General features: G+C 51.7%; 1 protein-coding gene across 1 annotated transcript; it reads left to right on the top strand.

Annotated features, from left to right (window-relative positions):
* The first annotated feature begins 389 nt into the window (after window positions 1-389).
* On the top strand, window positions 390-19,423 carry TRAIP (TRAF interacting protein). The gene is made up of 15 exons (XM_040076608.2): window positions 390-609; window positions 1,734-1,791; window positions 3,017-3,100; window positions 6,917-6,956; window positions 9,494-9,621; window positions 12,145-12,239; window positions 12,844-12,957; window positions 13,826-13,913; window positions 15,414-15,503; window positions 15,706-15,794; window positions 16,433-16,588; window positions 16,789-16,837; window positions 17,361-17,486; window positions 18,014-18,064; window positions 19,031-19,423. The coding sequence occupies exons 1-15, from the start codon at window positions 512-514 to the stop codon at window positions 19,154-19,156; spliced, it is 1,392 nt and encodes a 463-aa protein (XP_039932542.1). The 5' UTR covers window positions 390-511; the 3' UTR covers window positions 19,157-19,423.
* The last annotated feature ends 1,262 nt before the right edge of the window (window positions 19,424-20,685 follow it).

Consider the following 20,685-nt stretch of genomic DNA (forward strand, 5'->3'; position numbering starts at 1 on the left):
ATCTCTGGCAAATAAAGACCCCGCTGAGGACAAACTGAGACAGCACCAGCGCCGCCTGCCCAGTCTCTCTGTGGGGCCGGGGATCTGCCACGCGCGCCGGCAGCACGGGGCCGAGCGAGACGCGGCGGGCCGGATGCGGCACCGCTGCCCGGGCCGCGAGGGCAGCGGGACGCCGTGAGCGGGAGCCCGTGAGCGCCGGCCGCCGGAAGCATCCCGGGCGCTATCGCCGGGCTCCGGCGGGCACGGGCTGGGTGGGCGGGGGCTCGGGGTGAGCCCCGCCCACTCGCCCAGGCCCCGCCCTCGGGCCACGCCTCTTCCCACGGACCACGCCCGCTTGATCCCGCCCGTGGCCTCAGCGCGGGATCACCTGAGGTCACTTCCGGGGCGGGCCGGAAAGCGGCGCGTTCGCGGTTGCGTTTAAACCGCGCAGGCCCGTGCGGCTGCTCTGGCTCCGGGGCCGCGATCCTCTGGAGCTCTCCTTTAATCTCCGCCCGAACTGCCCTGCCCCGCCATGCCGATCCGCGCATACTGCACTATCTGCTCCGACTTCTTCGACAACGAGCGGGACGTGGCGGCCGTGCCGTGCGGGCACACCTTCCACCAGGCCTGGTGAGCGCCGGGGCGGGCGGGGGTCGGGCCGGGCCGGGCCGCGGGGTGTCAGCCACGGGCAGTGCCTGTGGCCCCGCGCGAGGGCTCTGAGGAGTTCACGGAGCTGCCGCAACAGTCCGAGCTGTGCTGATTGCACGTGTGGAGTCGCCGTCCCTGAAGGTCTTTAAGGAAAGACTGGATGTGGCCCTTGAGATGGTGGTGATTGGTCATAGGTTGGACTCGATGATCTCAGATCTTTTCTGACCTAATTGATTCTGTGATTCTGTCGCTGTGCTGCCTTCAGGCTCCCTTCTCCGGAAGAGCCAGTGTCATAGGGTGTTTAGAGAGAGTGCTGTTGGATTATGGCGAAGCCACCCTGGCAATTCCGTGCTTTTCTAGGACGGTGTTGCAAGTGTCTCTTATAAGGAAATGGTTCTTCTGAAGAAATAAACTTTGTGTGGGGAGAGGGTGGGTATTTGCTTTCCTGGCTAACGAGTATGGAGTCGACCATAGGTGTGATTGTCACTTCTCACTCAGCAGCGCTGCTCGGGCCTGCTCTCTCCCAGCAGAGCAGGGAGAGCTTCCAAAGGTAACCTGCCAGCTCCAAATCGTTACCCTGCTCCCAAAATAAACCTTTCCAGCATGACGTGATGGCTTCGTTGCAGAGTGCGTTAGTGGCTCTCCTGGGGGGCCTGGCAGGTTTACATTCATCATCCTGGAGCAGAGCCCAGCCCGGTGTCCCTCGCCCCACAGAGCTGTGCTCAGTGGCACCCCTTGGAGCTAACTGGGATCTCAGCTGTCACATCGTTCCGGAGCAGCTCCTGTGTGGGTCCGCTCGCTCCTGCGTAGCTGCAGCTGTTCAAAGCTTGTCTCCCAGAGAGATCTGAGCTCTGCAAAAGCTCTGCCCTGTTAAAGATAAGCTCGCATCCTAAATTCAGCCAGGAATTGTCTTGGAGATGCGGGTGGAGTATGCGTGTGGAACACTGAGCTCCTGCCAGCCACACCACTGGACTGAAGGCTTGCGGTTCTGCGTTAGTGTGTGATGAGGAGTCAGATCCTGCTGTCTCCTGGGGAGCTGGGGGATGGCCCCGGAAGCAGTGCTCCATGATTTTAAGGATTTACTCTGTTTCCCTTTTCTTTCTCAGCCTCTTCCAGTGGTTTGACACTGCACCAAGCCGGACATGCCCGCAGTGCAGAAACCAGGTAAAGCCATCCCCTGTGCACACCTGTGACACCAAGGAGCTGTGGCCTGGGGTGATGCTGGAAAAAGGCTCGTGTAAAAAGCAGAGGGACTTTCTGTCACTTGGGACTCCCCAGAGGCAGAGAGGTTGAACTCCCTGCTACAGCCCTTCTGGTTGCAGTGGGATGAGGGTGCCCTGCCTCTGTCGGCACTGCAGCTCCTTTCAGAAGGGACTCTGGGTTTTCACAGCTTTTACTTAGGCTGGGTGAGTATTGACATGATGACAGGAGGGGCTGCAAGGGCTTAACGAGGACACCTGTCTCATGTTTCTGGCATGCCCAGCCCATTGTTGTCAGGTGAACAGCCCCTTCTGCTGCATGTGGGCCTTGCAACCCCTCCTGGCTCAGCAGTACTCAACCCTCCCTTGAGAAAAGCGATGGCTGGGGAGAGAAGTAAGGATGTGCTCTGGTTCTGAGATAGGAAGCTGTGGCTTGGTTTCCATTGGCGTAACTGGGACCTGAACGTCTTCAAAGTCCCTTGTGTCACCAGCCTTTGTGCCACCAGTAGGTCCTGGCACGCAGTGGCTGCAGGAGATGTTTCCTCGCTCTCAGATGTAAATTTTTAGCCAGCTGCTGCTTGGGCTTATTCTGTGTTCGTGCTTCTTCCCTCCTCTCAAGGTCTTGGCCCTTGTTCCTTCCCTGACTTGTTGATTCCCTCTGTTCTTCTCTGCCTCTTACATCTCTGGGTTACCATGGAGTTGTCGCAAAATAACATCTTATGTGGCAGTAACCATGCAATTAGCTGGTGTCATGACTGTATATAATACTTAAAACACAAAGCTGTAACTGCATGGGGGAGGTGTGGAGAGCTATCAAATTCAATTACAGCACCTTCTGCCTGCAGAAAGCAGCACATACTTCTGTCTTAGGATTTGGCATCACGTTAGCTCAGCATCAGCTGCTTGGGGCTGAGCTGCCAGAGAACAGACTGCACTGGATTCAGAAATGTCTGAATCTCTGCTGCAGCTCAGGAGCTTGGCTGGAGTCACACTCCCAGAAACTGAGTGAGGGGTCTGCTGCTGTGCTGTTGAGCTAAAGCAGAGCGTCACCACTAATGGTGTCAAACACGTGATCTGATTTGCCTTTCATGGCCTTGTCACAAGGCAGTACCTTCTTCCCCTCCATCTGTCTTCCATATCCGTCGTTTCCATATATGTGCCCATTAAACTCTTCTGTCTCCTCTGTTTAGGTCAGCAAAAGACACATCATCAGTAAGCTGTTTTTTGATGTTACCCTGGAGGAGCAAGCAGCACCAGATGCTGAGACCTTGCAGGTAACTTGGCGGAGGGGTTCTTTCCTCGTGTGACGTTTCAGCCTCCTGGAAGCGTGGTCCTGTGCCAGAAGGTGCTTCCCAAGCTGGAGCTTGCTGTGCTCATGTTTCTGACCTGAAGCATATCAGTGTCTGTGGTGATTTAGCATTCCCCCTGACCAAATCCCATGTGGTGACTCAAGGAGTCTCTTCTACTTTCTGCTCTTCTTTCTGCTTCTCACTTTACCTGGAAACCTCCTGAAACAACATCACACTGGACTGTGGTTCCTCCCTTGGGAATGAGGGTACAGAGCTGTTCCCAAAGGCAGGAGAAGGGAAATCCCAGATGCAGTGAATTGCTGCTGGTATCTGTGGTGTGTGAGCCCTGCTAACCCCTCTGGAAAGAAGGGGCTGTTGGAGGAAGTGCCTCCTCCTTCTCCCTTCTGTGCAGGGAGGTTGTGCACATTGAAGGATGTGGGGCAGGGTGATGATGAGGTCATGATTCTCCAAGAGAGATTAGGAAGGGGACTGCCTGAAGCCACAGCAACAGCAGTGAACAACGTGCAGGCCGGGTCCTGATAGGATCCTGTGCTGTGCTCCAAAGTGCCACCTTTGGGTGCTGAGAGTTGGGTGTGAGTAGGAATGAACACAGAGTGGCTGTTCCATGTTCTCATTTGCGTAGTGTGGATGAAACAGGGCTCCTTCTGTCTTGGAATTATCTGTTCCAAAAAAAGGGTGGCCAGTTGACCGTGGTATAACGGGATGCTTGTACCCTCTTGTGTTTAGAAGCAGCATGTGCAGCAATTACCATAATTAGCAGTTGCCATGACAATCCTATATGTACTCTGTATGTCTTTAAAATAAAGCCAGCCAGACTAGAATGTCAGTAGCACTGTCTTTCTCCAAGATCCCCAGTAACAAAACTGAAGGCCAAATTGTGCTGAGGGATGGAGGAGCACCTCGGGACACTGGGAGCCGCGCGCCCTCGCAGCAGATAAACGTTTCCTTTCGTGCATATTGCGATCTGTTCTCACAAGTGTAATGTGATGAGTGACTTGGAAATGGGTTGTCTGGAGAAAATTGCCCTAGAAAATATTCCTGTTTTCTCTCACCCCCACCCCAGGATCCAAAATGGGTTCCCCCAGCCTTCTGCTCCAGGCAGGTTGTGCAGAGCTGCTCCCTTGCTCAAGGGCAGGACTGTGGAGCTTCTCCTGCACAACAAGCGTAATGGTAACTCTTCCTGCCCCTGTAAATCTTGTGTTTGTCTGTCAGAGCAACATCCAGCCTCAGTGTACAGCCTGCTTAATGAGGGCTCTGAGGTCACCAGTGGAAAGAAGCAGATACTTTTCTGGGTAAATCAGCATCATTAGCTTGCGTGGGTATTCACCACTGTGCGCGCTGTACATGTTGCTGCTGTGTTTGTCACCAGTTTCATGTAGTGAAACCTCGTTTTTGGGGGTCATGGAGTGCCTTAAGAACACAGATGCCTTGTTCACAATGGGTGAGAGACTAATATCCACCTAGATATGAGGTCTGTCTGTGATAGAGTGATTCTGGCCAGGCAGCAGTTCAAAGCAAACACATGAGTTGGCCAAGCCTGGGCTCTTCAGAGGATGAGATAAGAATTTCTGACATCTTCAGCCAGAAGCAACTTCACCTGAAAAAAAAATCCTGGGTTTGTAATATACCACTGCCTGGCTCTCCAAGAGCCTGGCCATAGGGTGGTGTTCATCTCTACAAATTGACTGGAGCTGTGTCTGTGCAGCCCACAGCTGTCTTAGAATGAGCATTTGGCCTCCTGCCATGAAAAGGGTGTGCTAGAAAGCCAAGTGTGTAGCTGTGGTCTGCTTGTCATCTTGGGGAGACAAGCTTGGGATTCTCTTCTGAGAAACACTCTTTGGCACCCAATGAAGTGTCAGAAGTACTCCCTCATGATCTGAAACCCCTTCCTGTTGTTGCAGAATTAGCTAAATTGTCTTTGTTATTGTTTCTCATTCTTGCTGTTACTCTGAAATGTTTATAGTCAAAGGAGTGCCTGGGCAGCTTTGCTTTCCATCCCCAGGCTTTAACTTCAACAGGAACACCAGAGGGGAACCTGGATCCCTGGAGTAGACCACAGGCTAAACGTCCAAGCATTTCTTTCATTGCTGAACCTGGGTTTAGCCTGTATTGAATTTAAAGGTGGTCCTTGTGAGCAGAACAGTCTCCATGTGGCTGTTCCCAGAGCAGGAAAAGGGTGAGTTTTGGGGTGTAACACCTCAGTGAGTCTGTCAAGAGCTGCTTGTGATTTGTGGAATGCAGAGCTCTTCCAAATGAGGTTTCAGCTTGGCAAAGAGGAGGTTGGGGGAGGATTCCTGCTGGGGAAGGTAGAAGCCTTGGAGGACAGCTGTCTGTTTGTGGTCGTTTGATCTTGGGGAAATGCGGTCTTGTAACTCAGCCTGGCAGAGAGAGTTTGTCTCAGAGGAGAGAAAATTGGGAGCAGCTTTTAGGAGCTGTGGTGGAGGATGAGGGATTTCAGATTAAGTTGATGAATGAGGCAATGTTACATGGCTGCCTGAAGTAGCCCAGGGTTTCTTTGCTATCATGATAATTTGCACATCTTGTGAGCTCACTAATCTTCAGGACTCCGAGGAAGCTACTTCAGAACAGTCCTTCGGCAGAGTTAATTCCACATTAGCCCTCCAGTAGCTGTGCCCCTTGGGGTAGATCCCAGTCAGCTCTGCTAGGCTTTGCGTATAGTCCATTCCGCTTACCAAGCTTTACATCCCACATTCTCTTTCCTGCCTTTATTGTCGCTAGCAGAGCCCAGTTCCAGCCCTGTCAGAGTGGTGGTCACTGCTGCTGCTATTCTCGGCTCAGATTTGCATGTAGCATTCCAGGTTGCACAGATTTGTGTGCCTGTGCTGGCGTTTTATTGTGGTTTTATTCCACTGCAGTTCCTGCCTGACTTGTTATGTGCTTTCCTCTGCAGTTCTCTAACACAGCTTTTTAAGTCATCTTCTGTTGACTCTTTCCTGCATATATTTATCTCTCTGGTTTTATTTTAAATATAAGTAGAGATATATAGATATAAATAGCCTCTCTTTTTAACCTCTCTGCATTTCCTTTGGCTATTTGCCAGCATGAAGTTATATCACTTCATTTTCTCTAATTTAAACTACAGGGCATTTGCTGCCTCTTTCTGATCCTTGATGAAGGTGTTAGAAATATTTGATGTTCCTCAGACCCCGGTACCCAGGAGATGTTGTGCACTCTCAGCTGGTGTGTTATGGATTGGTTACTCAGTGATCTGTTTCCAGCCATTCGATTGAGCTGTTAACTCATATCAGCATCCTGAACTGCAGTGACTTCAGTGCCTGTCAGCATGTTTGAGTGCATGCTTGGTTACCTTTTCAGGGGTTGGATGTGCCCTCCTGTCTCCCACCTGCATCTGATTAAAGTTCACTTCAGTTTAAAGAACTCTGTGATGCAGTTAGTCTGGCAGCATCTCTCCCTTATTGCCTTGTTTAGGTAAAACATTATAAAAATTGTTCTTGCCTGACTTCCTGTGTTTCCCTGAGAGCCTTCCAAAATTATTCAGCTAAAACAGGATGACTGACAGTGTGAGAAACACAAGGCTGACAAGGCTAAGGTGAAGCTGCGATCCTCTCTTCTAGCCCTGAAGAATGCCAGTTGGAGGTGCTCTTTGTGTTCCCTGTGATAGTCTGGGCTTGTAACTCTGTGCTTGTTGTTTCTGTGTTCCCTCCTCAGTACCTGCCTAGTCCAAAAGTCCTGCTGAGAAATCTCTTGGGTCATTTTAAGATCTGGTTTCCTAATGGGGTTCTCTGTGTTGTGTTTCAGAATGAACTGGACAACGTGAAGGCCCAGCTCTCCTTGAAAGGTGAGTTCCTGCTGCCTGCAGGGGATTGGCAGCCCAAAATCAGCAGCTCCTGGACTCTACCTGTGCCAGGTGTCTTGTCCAAGTCTAAGGAGCCCCTGGGAAGAGGTCACCCCTCTCTGAAGCCGAGCGCATGGTTCAGGCTGCAAACTGTTTCACTACAGCAACTTCTTTGGAGTTTTTTCTGAGGTGAGAACACCTACGGTGATGCAAGAGCCTGGGTCCACAGCCTGGCCCAGCTGTGCTAGAACTCAGGAGTTCACTATGAGTTTAGGCAAGGAGATGCAATCTTTTTGCCGCCCTTCCTAATCCCAAGCTTCCTGAATTGCAGCAAAGCTCTATCTGGAGCAGGCTTGGAAGCAAAAGCCTTGATTTGCTTGCTGGGAAACTCACAGCTGCGTATGGCAAAGGCTCATTCCCTCCAACAGATGAGAGGGTGAAAGTGGTGTCCAAAAGCAAGGGTGGGAAGGCTCTGGATTTGTTTGGCTGTTGCAGTGCCACATGTGTCGTGCAAAGAGCAGACGGAGTTCAGTGTGCACGCACTTCCATCTTCCCATCTTTAATTTTAGAGGATGTTTGAGGGAGGCAGGAAAAGCAAAAGCCCTGGAGACTTGTCGATGGGTTTTAAGCATCGTCTGTAGGCAGCTTGTCATCAGAACATGAGTCATGAGCAGCAAAAGGAAAATGTCATTCTAAGTGACAGAAATCCTAAAACATGCTAGCAGAAGGGGAAAAAAAAATGTTTAAAGAATGCTGGGGGCTCACCCACGCCCCGAGAGTTGTCTTTCCTCTGTGTTCCTGCATGCACGAGACAGACATGAATAGCCAGTAGATTGAGGATTCAGTCCTTAGCCTGAGAGCAGAATTGGATGGTCTGCACGTCTCTATTCTGAGGCCTCTTCTGCCAGCTTGCTTGAGTTAGTGACTTGGTAAAGAGCCAGATCTTCTGGGGAAGGTGGCTGGAATTCTTGCTAGGATATTATCCAAGAAAAACTGCTTGAAGGCCTGCTAATCTTCTCGGCTTCTGGTGAGTAGAGGTTGGATTTGACATTCCCTGTCCCATTCTCTTTTCGTATTGGAAATGCAAAGTTCCTTCCCACCTCCTGCCTCCTTTGCTGTGGGTACTCTGCTCTCTGCTGGTTCCTGTGTATAAGTTCTCCCTGTGAAGCTGTGGGGCTGCCAGGCTCTGATCAGCCTGCAAATGGCTCGAGAGGTGCCGAGCTCCGAGCAGACCCAGCAGGCTCTGTGGGAGGCACTCTGAATGAGCTGGAAACTCATTCTTGCGGCATGGAGGGGTTTGATTCCTGCCATCTGCCTCTGGGCAGCTGGCAACGGAGGAGGGGGAAGCCCTGATTCTTTTGGTGGGTGTGGAGTTCCTGCAAATTCAAGGGAGCATCTCCAGACACTGCCTCCGGTGGGAAAGGGTTATTCTGATCAATGGAGAAGCCACCCGTGTGCTTCTGCTGGAACACATTCCTCTCTTGTTCCTCTGTCCCACATGGCTCTTTTACCCCCTGATTGAACAGTGAAGCTTCATTGCAGGTCATGCTTCCACAGGATGTAGAGGCAGAATTTGAAACTGGATGGCTTGCAAGGAGAACAAGCTTTTAGGAAAGGGACACTTTGGCTCTACTATTGTCAGGCTGGAGCCAGGCAATTTTTGCAAAAACTGAAGATGCTGAGCTGAAGGTTTTACCCTGCTCTCAGCAGGGTTAGGTGGAGGGGTTCCTGATTTCCCTCCTTACCCAACTGCTTTAGGCTTCTCAGCGATACTGGCTGTTCCCTGCATAGATCTGGCAGCTCTTGATGGTGGTTGTTGCTTTCTGAGCTGTTCTCCCCTTGTCTCCTAAAAACAAATTGAAATCTGGTGGTGTTTTCTACCACCTTCTCTCTGGTGGTTGGAGGCATGTGCTTTGCTCCTGAATTGCCAGGGAAGGGACAGCAGCGTGCAAAGGTTTTGTGACCTGCAAAAAGTGGGCACTTAGGGAATCTACCTAAGCTGTCGTGTGTCCTGCGGTGTCCCCAGTGTCACTGCCTCCTGCCTTTTGATGTAGGTGCAGTGGCTGGTGAGGGCATGTGCAGCAGCTTGGTGGACCCCTGCATATAGCTGCCAGTGGCTCTCAAAGGGGTTCCTGACATGTAGGATTCCATGTGGAGAGGATGGATACTAAACTCTGTTCTCCATCTCTATGACAGCTTGGTGTAACTCAAGAGGAATTATTTCCTTGTGCAAGCCTGGTTTTGAGAAAACGCAAGAGTTAAGATACATCATCTTAATGCTAACAGGGCTGGCGCTGGAAAGCTATTAAAGGGAATTTTTTATCTTTAGTAAAGAAGTCTTGAAGCCTGCTGGCACTGAGAGAAGCAATCGCTCAGTTCAGACCCTGATGCAGACAGCACTTAGAGAAATGGCTCTCTCCAGGAATTGCCAAACTCTGGCAGCCTGGAGCTGAGCCTGCAAGCAGTCTGTGTGCTCCTGGTGCTGTGCTGCAGCTGGAGTCTGGGTTACCAGGCCATGACCTTTTTTCTTTCTTTTCCAGAGAAAGAAAAGCGGGAATGCCAGGCTGTTGTGGACGGGCTGAGGGAGACTCTGGATGTGCGCAATGCCACGGTAGAGTCACTCCAGAAGATGCTGGGAGAGACAGAGATGCTGTGCTCTTCTCTCAAGGTACCCTTTCTGTCCCCAGCAGGACTAACAATCATGCACTTAGTCTTACTTCCATTGAGGGTCTCTGCAGATCCTGCTAATAAAGAGATTGTGCTGGTGGGATTTGGGGTCCAGTGCCTGGGTCTTCATTTTGGTTTGATTAATCGAAGCAAGTATTGTTGCTGGACTCAACGTCCTGTTTGTGCTCTGCCTGAGGTGATTCAGAGGCATAAAAAGCCTGCAGGCTTGTGGTTTGTGTACAGGTGCTCAAGGCAGAGGTTTCCCTGGTGAGGGAGAAATGCCAGCCCAGCCTGAGGAATGTGGCTGGGCCTTGCTAATGAAATGGCAGTGCTGGTCATAAAGGTGATGGCAGGAATCTAGTGCGGAACTAGCTCCAGCACCCCGTTGCTGAAACACTGGTTCCCTGAGGTAGAATGTTCTGAAATGGGTTTAGGCCAGGCGGGATTCAAGGAAAATTAGTTTCTTACTTTGATTGGGGGAGAAATCAAACTTAAAAATGTGGAGGGGGAGTTGCAGGCTTCAGCTGAGTGGGATCTGATCCAGCTAACTCTCCTGTCTCTGTTCTGTTGCCAGGGCTTTGCCTCAGTTAGTAACATTGTGAAGTCCAGGGATCAAATATTCCTCTTGTGCTTCAGTGTGCAGTGACTCAGTGTGTAGTCATGTACTATGCGTAAACAGCCAGAGGAAGAGGGTGAGAGCAGGAGCAGCTTTGTTGGGATGTCTTGGAGCAGCTTTGGTGCTGGGCTGGGCAGTCTGTGCTGTGTGAAGGTGATGTGCCTGTCTCAGGTGGGTGGGGTGCAAGCAGGTGAGGTTTTAAGCTGCAGGCAGCAAAGTGGGATAGGTCTGCACTTCCCAAGCTGTCTGACCCAGTATCCTAAACTGCATCGTGTTTCTTGACCTGCAAGCGGCCCAGAGAGAGCTTGCTGCCATGTCATGGTGCTGTCATGCTATATGCCACCTGCATCTGGGCTCCTTTGGGAGGAAGCATCTGGGAGATTACCTGACACTAGGACAGAGAGAGTAAGGAATTCATGCCAGGCAGGCCTTGCTGTGAGCCAGCACAACTGTTTTTGCCCAACCATGGGATCATATCCAATCTGCTTGCATGTAAAGGCAGCCTGGATCTTGGCCATGCCATAGATGCTGGTGTGATTCTGGATAGGTCAGTGGCAGGATACTTCTGATGCCCCCTGCTCCAGCAGAAATAATTGTGACAGTAGAAGCTGGTACTTGCTGCTCAACTCAGCATCTCAGTGCTTGGTTTTCCTGCCTTGACACCTCTGGAGGAGGCTCTGTGCTTATCTTCCCTGTTGCAAAACCCTCTCTGTATGCTTAAGTCCCTTTAATGAAAGCTGGGCAGGGCAGAAGGATTAGGGACCTGGAGGCATCTTTTTTTGTGGCATGTGGGGTTTCCCAGCTGAATGCCAAGCACTGTCTTAAACTGCATCATTAAAGATTAAAGCACTAAACTTCTGCAGTGAAAATACAGGCTTAACTTGCTGTGAAGCAGGTTAAGGCTGCGAGCTGGTCCTGTCTTCTGCTGGCACTGTCAGTTTGCTGCAGTTTCAGCTTAGCTGAAGCTGGGGGCTCTGCTCTGACCAGGCACAAAACGCTGCTGTGGGGATCTGAAGTGTTGAGAGTTCTGGTTAGGGAAAAGCCAAAGACAGGCTCCAGTTAAGCAAGAGTGACACATGAGCCTGCAACACTGTCCCTCCTCAGCTTCCCAGTGGTTTCACAGCTGTTTGGTTTCTGTGGCAGGAAGCGGATAAAATCCTTGAACTTCTGTGTGGGAAGGAGCTTTACAAGGCAATGATCTTTTGCCAGGCCTTTTCCCCAGAATCAGCGCGGTGCTGAAACCGGAGCCTTTCAAAGTTGCTGTGCAAGGTGCCCAGGCACACACAAACCTAGACAGCACAGATGCATCAGAATGGTGCTAATTCAGCTGTCCCCATCATCTGCCACACTGCAGATGTGTGCTTTTCCAGCTCAGCCGAGGTTCTGTGTTACTGCTGAGGAGGCAGTAGGCTTGCAGCAGGTGAGAGAAGTGCCCAGATGGGTGTCTGGTTTAGCTGCGGTCTCCCAGAAGAGACCCACTTGTTCCTGTCTATGCTCTAGGCAGCTAATGGCAAGGGGGTTGGGAGGCTGAAGCAATCAGCTGTGCAGGGAGGGGATGACAATGGCAAGGTTTGCTTGCTGTGGACTCCTTTGCTTTTGGAGAACAAATTGTCACCACTGGGCAATGTGCAGCCCCTCCAGCACTCCCAGCACAGAGGGGCTATGACAGGGTTTCAGCTCCAGCCTCTCCTTATGATTAGCACTGAGACCCTGTTGTGCTCACAGGGAGCAGAGCTGGGGGTACAGCAGGAAGGGAGCTCAACTCTCCATAATCCCAGGCTGCTGAGGTGGTGATAGCATTTAGAGCCAGTGTGCTCCCAGCTGCCCGCAGTGCGCATAAGCCGGGATGAAATCTCCAACAACCCCTGCAGCCTTACTAACGCTCTGTGTGTGCTTGCTTCCCTGCAGAAGCAGATGAAATTCCTGGAGCAGCAGCAGGAGGATAACAAAAGTTCAAAGGAGGAGGCCCGCCGGCTGCGAAACAAGCTGAGAACCATGGAGCGGTGAGATCTGGGGAGCTCCCTGGGCCTTGCAGGCTGGGCTGCACCCCTCTGCCCTTTTTGGGGAGGGCAGGAGGGTCCTGCTGAGTCTGCTGCAGCACCCACCTCCATATGCTGGATCATCTTACCTGTAAGGTTTAAAATGGCTGCTTTAGCTGCCCTGCATGCCTCTTGTCCCTGCTATGTTTGCAGACAGCTGCTCTCATTAAAGAGCAGCAAGGCAGGGTATTGGCCTCATCTCCAGTGCACTGAGCATGGCTGTGTGCCATTTCTGTTACCAGACTATACTGGGGCAGAATGCCAGCCCAGGAACACAGTTAGCCCCAGAGCTATAGGGACCAAGAGCTGGGCATCAGCTCCATGTGCAGTATGTGTGTACAGCTGCCCCTTCTCTAGTCTGAGTAGTGCTGCTTCTCCCCAGTGAAAAGTCCTGCTTGAGATGAGGGAGCTGTCTCTCTTCTCCCATGACACCCAGAGTGCCTGCAGGAGAAGCTCAGGCTTTACCAGCCCCTTGCAGGGGAAGCAGGGCTTTTGTCTCTTTCCCAGGTCTGTTTGTGATTCATGAGCTGAGGATATGTGTTTGCTTGTGGGGTTTTTTTTTGTGCAGGATCGAGCTGTTGCTTCAGAGCCAGCGCCCAGAAGTGGAGGAGATGATCAGAGAGATGGGAGTTGGGCAGGCAGCAGTGGAGCAGCTTGCGATCTACTGTGTCTCCCTCAAAAAGTAGGTGCTGCAGGCTTGGCACAGCTGGCACAGCTGTCCTGGGGGTGCCCGGGGAGAACCCTCTGCCAAGCACCGACAGGCACACGGGCTCTCCGGGGCTCTCACCGCCTCTCAGGGCTTCCACTGGGTTTTGACTGACAGATCCTGGGGACCTAGTTTGGAGCCTGTCACACTGAACTGCTCCTCTTGTCACTTAGTGACATGTGTGTCACCATGGGAACTGTCTCCAGAGTTGTCAGTGCACCTATGAAGTGATGATGATTATTCATTCCCTCTGCTTTCCTCTCGTGCCTGCGAGCGGATCCAGAGTTCTGGGCTGTGCCCTCTGCAGCACTGCACTGTGCAGCTGTGGCCTCTGACAAAGTGAGCCTGCACTGCTGCCCTCCCCTACCTGGATATCCATCTGGTCCTGCTGGGGAAAAAGCACAGCTTTTTTTGTCTGTTCTGATGGCAGCTGAATAACTGCAGCTTTGGTACAAAGCTGTAATGAGGCAAGTGTCCCTGTGGTGTAATTGGGAATGAATGTGCATGGCCAGTAGTGTGAAGTCTCTGAAAAGTCACTTAAAGCAAAGTCCCCTCTTTGCTGCTGGCATGGAGGCTACACTCTGTTTTCTGTCTTTTTCACTGGCAGCTGAAATGTCTCTGGCTCTGGTTCCCATTTTGCTGGTGGTACCCCATGCAGGTTTCCTCTCCCCCTTGGTGTAGTGGAATGTATGACACAGTGTTGGTACACTCACATATTTTTGTTCCTTGAAGGGTATTGTGGCTCTGCAGGTCCAGAGCTTCAATTTAAGGGTCTTGGCTTATCTCTGAGAAGTTCTGGCTTAGCTGTCTTACAAACTGCATGACTCTTTGGGTCCCTTTGCAGGGAATATGAGAACTTGAAGGAGGCTCGGAAGATCTCTGGTGAGATGGCAGAGAAGCTGAAGAAGGAGCTGTTTTCTGTCAATAATAAGGTAAAGGGAGAGTGTGAGTTGCCAGGGTGACATCTGGTCTGTAGATCCCTGTCCCTAACTGAGGCCCAAGGCCTGTGCAGTGACCCCCTCCTATGCTGATAGGTCCAGGTGTGTGGAGGGGTCAGGCTGGGGTTTCTGGATCATGATGAGCAAGCAGCTCGTGGGCTGTTGCCAGGAGGGTGGTCCCTGGAGACAGTGCTGGGGCAGCATGTGCAGAGCCAGCCAGAGTTTGCCAGGGAGCCTGTGCTGGAAGGCAGAAACACGCAGGTGCTCTGCTGCTCCCACTGGGTTCTGCATCCAGCTGCACTGCTGAGCACTCAGCTGTCAGCTCCTCCTGCTGCAGAACTGGGCTCCTAAGGAAGTGGGAAGGGGTTTGGAGCCAGTGTCAGTTGAGCAGGGCTAAGTCCTGTCTTGGCACATCCAGTCACACCCAGCCTTGTGCCTTTAGCCAACTGAACTGAGCCAGGGCTCCCACATCATGCTGTGCCCAGGCAGGAGAGCTTCCCAAAGCACAGTGCGGACACCCAGGTGGCCTGCACAGAGCCTGCCTGGGCTGGTCCTGAGCTGGTGCAAAGCTTGGGGATGCTGACGTGCCTCTGCTGCTGTGTTCCCCCCATTCCAGCCTTGGCTGGGGTTTGTTAGCTCAGGTCAGGCAGGATTGTCTTTGTTCTGGTAACCCATCCCCGTGAAAAGAGTGTGTAGCCTCATTCCCCAAGGCACAGGTGTTCCCTGGGGCATCCCCATACCTGAGCCAACAAAGTGAGAAGCTGTGGGTGGGTTTGGCCTACTTCTGTTACTCAGCCAGGGCTGTTGTCCCCTCAAATGGAGAAGGAGGTTTTCAGATTGCTGTGCTGTGCTCCCCAGAGGAGTTCAACCCTACACAAGGTGCTGATGCTGGAACTGGGCTGCTCCTGGCTGAGTCAGACCCAAGCTGTGATGGCCAGCGTGGGTCAGGAGGATGCAAGTCAGTGCGCAGGGAGCTCCAGGCTTGGCTGACAGAGAGCTGACTGTATCCACAGTCCATGAGCTGGCCCAGCCTCCTGGACCCACTGAAGTGTCTGAAGTGGTAGCAGTCCACTTCCTGAGCCCTGCTGCTGGCATGCTTCCCTCTTGAATCAGGCTTGTCCATGTGCCAGCACTGCTGATGCACAGCCATCCTTCAGCCTGTGGTTTGTGATTCCTGTGCTCTGGTGTGTCCAAAGTCCTGCAGGAATTCAGAATGCAGCCACCAAGTGTTAGAGCAGGGAAAACTTACCGTCATGCATAAATGCTGTGTGAATGCTGGGCTAGCAGCCCTGGACATCCCTCTGCAGGCAGTTTGTGGAATTGAGTAGGGATTGGATTGTGCTGGTAACAGGAGAGATTGGTCAGACTGACACAGGAAAATTGAACCCTTAAAACAGGGGAAGTAGCATGTGGTGCAGAGCACACTGCTCTCACAGGGCTCTGCTGTCCCCCTTACCCAGGTCAATGAAGTCCATACTCTGTTGTGTTTTGCAGCTGCAGAAAACAACTTCAGAGTTGGAGAAGACCAAGGAGGAGTTAAAAAACACTCAGAAAGATCTGAAGAATGCAGACAAGGAGATCTTGGTGAGAATCATTCCTTGTGGCCAGCTGCCAGTTACTGCAGACTGGTCTGCAGCTGCAAAGGAGTTATGCTGGCTTTTGCTCAGTGACTGAATTTCCCAGCCTACCTCTGAGCTCCACCTGATGCCGATTTATGGAAAAGGGACAAAGTGTCTACTGCTAAATTTTTCCTCATCTCACTGGCTGCTTTCCCTTTTCTCTCCAGAGTTTGAAGAAGAAGATAGACATCCTGCAGGATACTCTGAAAGTCCCATCTGTAACCAGGGAAACACTCAGCAGGCTAGTCTTTGAAAGGTTAGTGAGCTGCATTCACAGACACAGTACAGGCATGCAGGTGACACATTCAGAGCCAGGGCTGACAGTTTAACTATTTGAGAAAGCAGAGATGTACTAATCTGGCAGCTGTTGCAGAAGTATGGCTGTTTTGTTCCTTGTATCCTTTGGTTTACATGGAAACCCTCAGAGGGTTTGGGTCAGGAAGGGGTGGAGGAGTGACCTGAGTTTTGACAAAGTCTTTGTCACTGTGTCCTGCCCGGGAAACATCCCTAAAGCTGCTCTTCTAGGTGCTTTAGAGTTGGCCTTGTGATGAGCATGCACTGAAAAATGACATCTGCTTTTATCCAGCCTTTCTTGAGGAGCATATGCCACTACCCCCGTAGAGCAAGCTGGGTTGTGTCCACAGAGCAGCACTGTGTCAGTGTGATTCCTGGGCTCTGGGTGCTGCTGTTACAGCACCCAGCATTTGAGGGGGAGCAGCAATTTGGGGCACAGAATTTAAACCCTGGGGTTAGATTGTTCTTTCTTTGGTGTGTAAGCAGAACGGGGCTCTGCTCCTGGTGCCGCTGCTGTCTGAGCACTCAGTGTTGTGGGGTGCAGCTCTGCCTTCCCCTGGGTGGCAGGCAGTGGCTCAGTGATTTTTCTTGGCCTTGCAGTCCTGCTCCCGTGGAACTGCAGCATCCAAAGCTCCACCGCCCGGCCCACAGCGACGAGATCAATCTCGATGCTACTTACGATGTGGACACCCCTGAACACCAGCCCTGCACAGCTCCCTTCGGCCCTGCAAAAAGGCAGAAGATGGATAAAAAGCTGTGAGTTTTCCCTGCTCTTTCTACTTCTAAAGGAGATCAAAGTCTCACTGCTTTGGAAGTTGCTGTGTGAGATCAGATAGCTCTCCAGCTGCCTGATGGCGTGCTGCAAGCTTTGTCGTCATTTGCTTGGCCTTGCATGTCCTTGTCAGCTCCACTTGAACAATAAATCTCTGCTGATTTGCTCCTTGGGCTCCTTACAGGCCTCCTGTGGTAAATCTGGCGAAGAAAGTTCTGAAGGAAGCAGTGGAGGTAAAAGGACTAATCTTGATTTTTCTGTGTTGCCTCTTTGATTCTGCTGTTAATAAGCTTGGGATAAAGAATCTATTCTCTCCCTTGTGGCCATAGACTGGCCCATCTGTAGAACCAGTCTGTGCTTAGAAGTGTTTTTCTTGATCGTCTTGTGGAAACACTGTTGCTGCCTCAGGCCTCCTGGAGCTGGGCAGGAGAAGGGAGGGGGGGGACCCACCTGCTTCTTGCTGATGGTTCTGCCCCAGATGTGCTCCACAAACACCACCTGGAGCTGACCACAAGGGCTGTGGGGTCAGCTGAGGTGGCTGTTCGCCCAGGCTTGCTGGGGGCAGTGCTGCCTCCTGGGCACTGTTCCACATAAGCCCCCAGTGGGAGGTTGGAAGCTGCTGGTTTTCAGCCTGACGTGGTGTGGCAGTAACCACTGCCTTAAATAGCTGTCTGTGTTATTAGTGCTGCCTATATGTGGATTCCATTCAGCAGACTGTGGTGGTTAAAGGGCTTTTCTTGTTATTTTGTGGGACAGAATGGGGCAGATGATCTGGAGGATGATGCTCTTAAAGGACTCTTGCCAACATTCATCAGGAACTCTGTTCTCTCCAAGAAATCATCTTCAGGTGGTTTGCTGGGTTCCCACAAGAACATGGGCTCGGTGAGTATAGCTGTCCAGTTGGGGAGTGTGCCTGGGGCTGGCGCTGCCACCTCTGTCCTGAGCTGACCCTGAAAGAGGAAGTGAACGAGGCTTTTACCTTGCCACACACAGTGTGTGGAAAATAAATCTCAGAGCATACCTGGCTACTTTCCAGTCCTGCAGAGCTCCAGGGATGACAGATGCTCATTCCCTTCCTGGCAGCAGACTAAGTGGCCCTCGATGTCCTATTCCTTCACTCCCTTGGAGCTTAGGGTGTTCTCCTTTTACTCCTCAATCCCAGTGACAAAATCCTTAGCCTTGCTTGGCTTGTCTCAAAAAGTGCCCAATATTCCCAAACTTTGTTAATAACTATGGGTTTGTCTTTTCCAAAAGTGAGGGCTTAGCACAAGTACTGAGTATTTCCAAGTGCCTTTAGCTCCTCTCCAGAAGCTGTGGTCTGCAAGACTCCCCCTTCCTAATAACCAGCATGATGGGAGGTAGCCAAGGCTCTGTGTGCTGCTCCAGGCTCATTTGTTTCTCTCTCCTAGGTGAGGACGGGCTACGATGGCATGGGAGGCAGGACAAAGTTCATAGAGCCAGTATCCTTTCCTGCAGCTTATGTGGCAGTAGTGACACTGTGGGCACCTCATTTCTGTTTCTTCTCTTTAGCCTCAACAAAAACCGGACTTGGGATCTTCAAGGAATGATCTGATTTCTCTTGGAAAAAATCTGAGCTCAGCAAAGGAGTCAAGGACCTGAACTTGCTGAGAGCATTTGTGGCTGGTTCAAAGGAGTGCATCAGCTAGAAATCAGTGCAGTTTTCAGGGACTGCGTGTGTCCTTGAGATCGTATAGCAGCAGTGTAGCACAGCTGCTTCTGGCTGTGTGCCTGCCAGCCCATGCAGCCAGAGCCCTCATTCCTGCAGGATGCTGCTGCTCCACTACGGTGAGGAGTGGCTGGGCTGAGCTCCCCGCTGGGTGTGGAGCTGCTCCTGTCTTGGGATTTCTCTGCCATGGGAGGCTGCAGGCTCTGGCTGCTCTGCCTTCACCTGCACGGTGTCCTGGCTCAGGCAGAAGGTCTCACAACTCAAATAGATATGCTGTTAAAATGCTGGTGTATGTGCAAGGGGATAGCATAGAGTCATGGAATCATTAATGCTGGAAAAGAGCTCTAAGATCAGAGTCCAGCCATTAACCCAGCATTAGCAAGCCCACCCCTAACCAACACGACTACATGCTTTTTGAACACTTCCAGGGAGTTCCACCACTTCCCTGAGCAGCATGCTGCAATGCTTTGCCATCTGTTTAGTGAAGAGATGTTTCCTAATACCCAGTTGAAGCCCCCTGTTTGGGAAATGTTCCCTGACACATGGGACAGGTGGGTGTCTGAGCTCTGCTCCTGTGAGAGGGCAGCAAAGCCCATCCTGTCCTGCAGGGAGTGTTTCCTTGGATGCAGATATGTGGCTGGGTCCCAGGTCTATGGTTCAGGCTGGACCGCAACAGGTGTTGGATAGCTTGTGTTCCCAGGGCACTGATCTGTGCTTTCCTTGACAGTTTTACCTCCAGACAAACCTGGCAGAAATCCGTCCGTTATCAGTTAGGAGCAAGAAGAAGGTCTCCAGACCAGTGTCTGCAGCTCCTGCGTTTTCCTCCGGCAGCAGCCAGGCCAGAATGGACACTTTCCTGCTGTGAGAGCCCCTGACTTCCTGGGAGAGGCTTGGAAGAGGCTGCAGGGCAGAGCACACCTGAGGACAGAGCCTGGCACGAGGCAGTGTGCAGTCATCACTGCCTGGGGTACTGTTTGCAAAGCACTGATGCTGCCCTGCCCGGTGGAGGATCCTGCCCTTGCAGCAAGCCTCTGGAGGCCAAGCCTCTGCCTCATGCCTGGTCTGAGTTACCCTCCTCACTTTACCATTCCTTCCTCCTTTTTTCATGCAGAATTAACAGGGTTTTCTTGTCTCCTGGCCTCCTCAGAGCTCTGCTGTTGCTTTGGGCTCTCTGGCACCAGGTGGAACTGTACTTCTTGCAGCCACAAGCAGGAGTTGCAGGAAGGGTGTCTGGGATGTCAGTCTGGAGAGCAGCAAGGAGAAAGGAACCTGGACCAGCTCCGTGTCTGGTGTAAATGGTTCCAAGAAAGTTTACTGGAGGAAGAAGTGTGTGGAGCAATCTGTGTGGCTGTTGAGTGCCTGTAAATTCATCATCAAATTAAGCACCTTCCCTCAACCACAGGCCTGTTGGGGCTGGGGAGATCCACAGGTGGACTTGGGAGCTGTGTTGCCCTGCCCTGTTTGGGACCGTGAAGTCCGGAGTGGTTTTGCAGGCCTGGCACTGAAACTACTGACTTGGAAGGAAAGTATTGAGGTGATCCCCTGCTCCAATTGGAAGCAGAGGTAGGTGTGCTGGTGCGGCCTCTGTGCTTGGCACATGTTGGTGTGAAACTTTTGTATTAATTTCTATTTTTTAATAGGAGTGTAGAGTATTTCTATGATATTGTAACTGTTCTGCCTTGTGATTAGAGAGGGTGCTGAAGAATGGCTCCCTTCAGGGCATGGGTGGACTGGTGGGGCTGGACCTGTCTCGGTTCTTCAGCTTGGAGCTGTGGAACAGAAGATCCACACCTGAAGCAGGGCTGTCCGAGCTGCAGGGAACAGATGTGGTGAGGCATCTAATAAAGCACTCTGCTGTACAAGTCTGATATTTCCTATTTCCAGCTTCTTCAGGCTGGAATCTGTAGTACCTGGACTGGCTAAAAACATGTTTTCAGGCAATAAAGTATATTATTGTGTACACTTATTAACCCAAGTGGTTTCTGGGCATTTTCCACCCTATTGCACCTCAGGGTGAAGGTCTGAGCTTGAGTCCTGAATGGATGTGCTCAACCCTTCAGGTTCCTTTGGGGTGCCAGCCCTGGGAGGCAGGGAAGGACGGTGACGGATGAAGCCTTGAGGACAGTGATACCCATCCCCAGGGAAGTGAACACGGCAAAGCCCTGCAGAACATGAGCTGTGTCTCACCTGCATCACCTGAGGCTGACTGCAGAATTAAGTGGAATGGGGGAAGAGTTTGGAGGAGCTAGAAGAGAGTTCAGAGGGCTGGGAAAAAACGCCTGGGGACAGGGACGGGGGGGATCTAATTAAGCAAAGTGAATTCTGCAAAGGAGAAGCCTGGTAGAGGGTCTGCAAAGACCCAGCTGTGTGGTCTTTGTCCCTTTGAGGCAGGTA

This window comes from Hirundo rustica, chromosome 12, assembly GCF_015227805.2.
Source record: "Hirundo rustica isolate bHirRus1 chromosome 12, bHirRus1.pri.v3, whole genome shotgun sequence".
NCBI classification, from domain to species: Eukaryota; Metazoa; Chordata; class Aves; order Passeriformes; family Hirundinidae; genus Hirundo; species Hirundo rustica.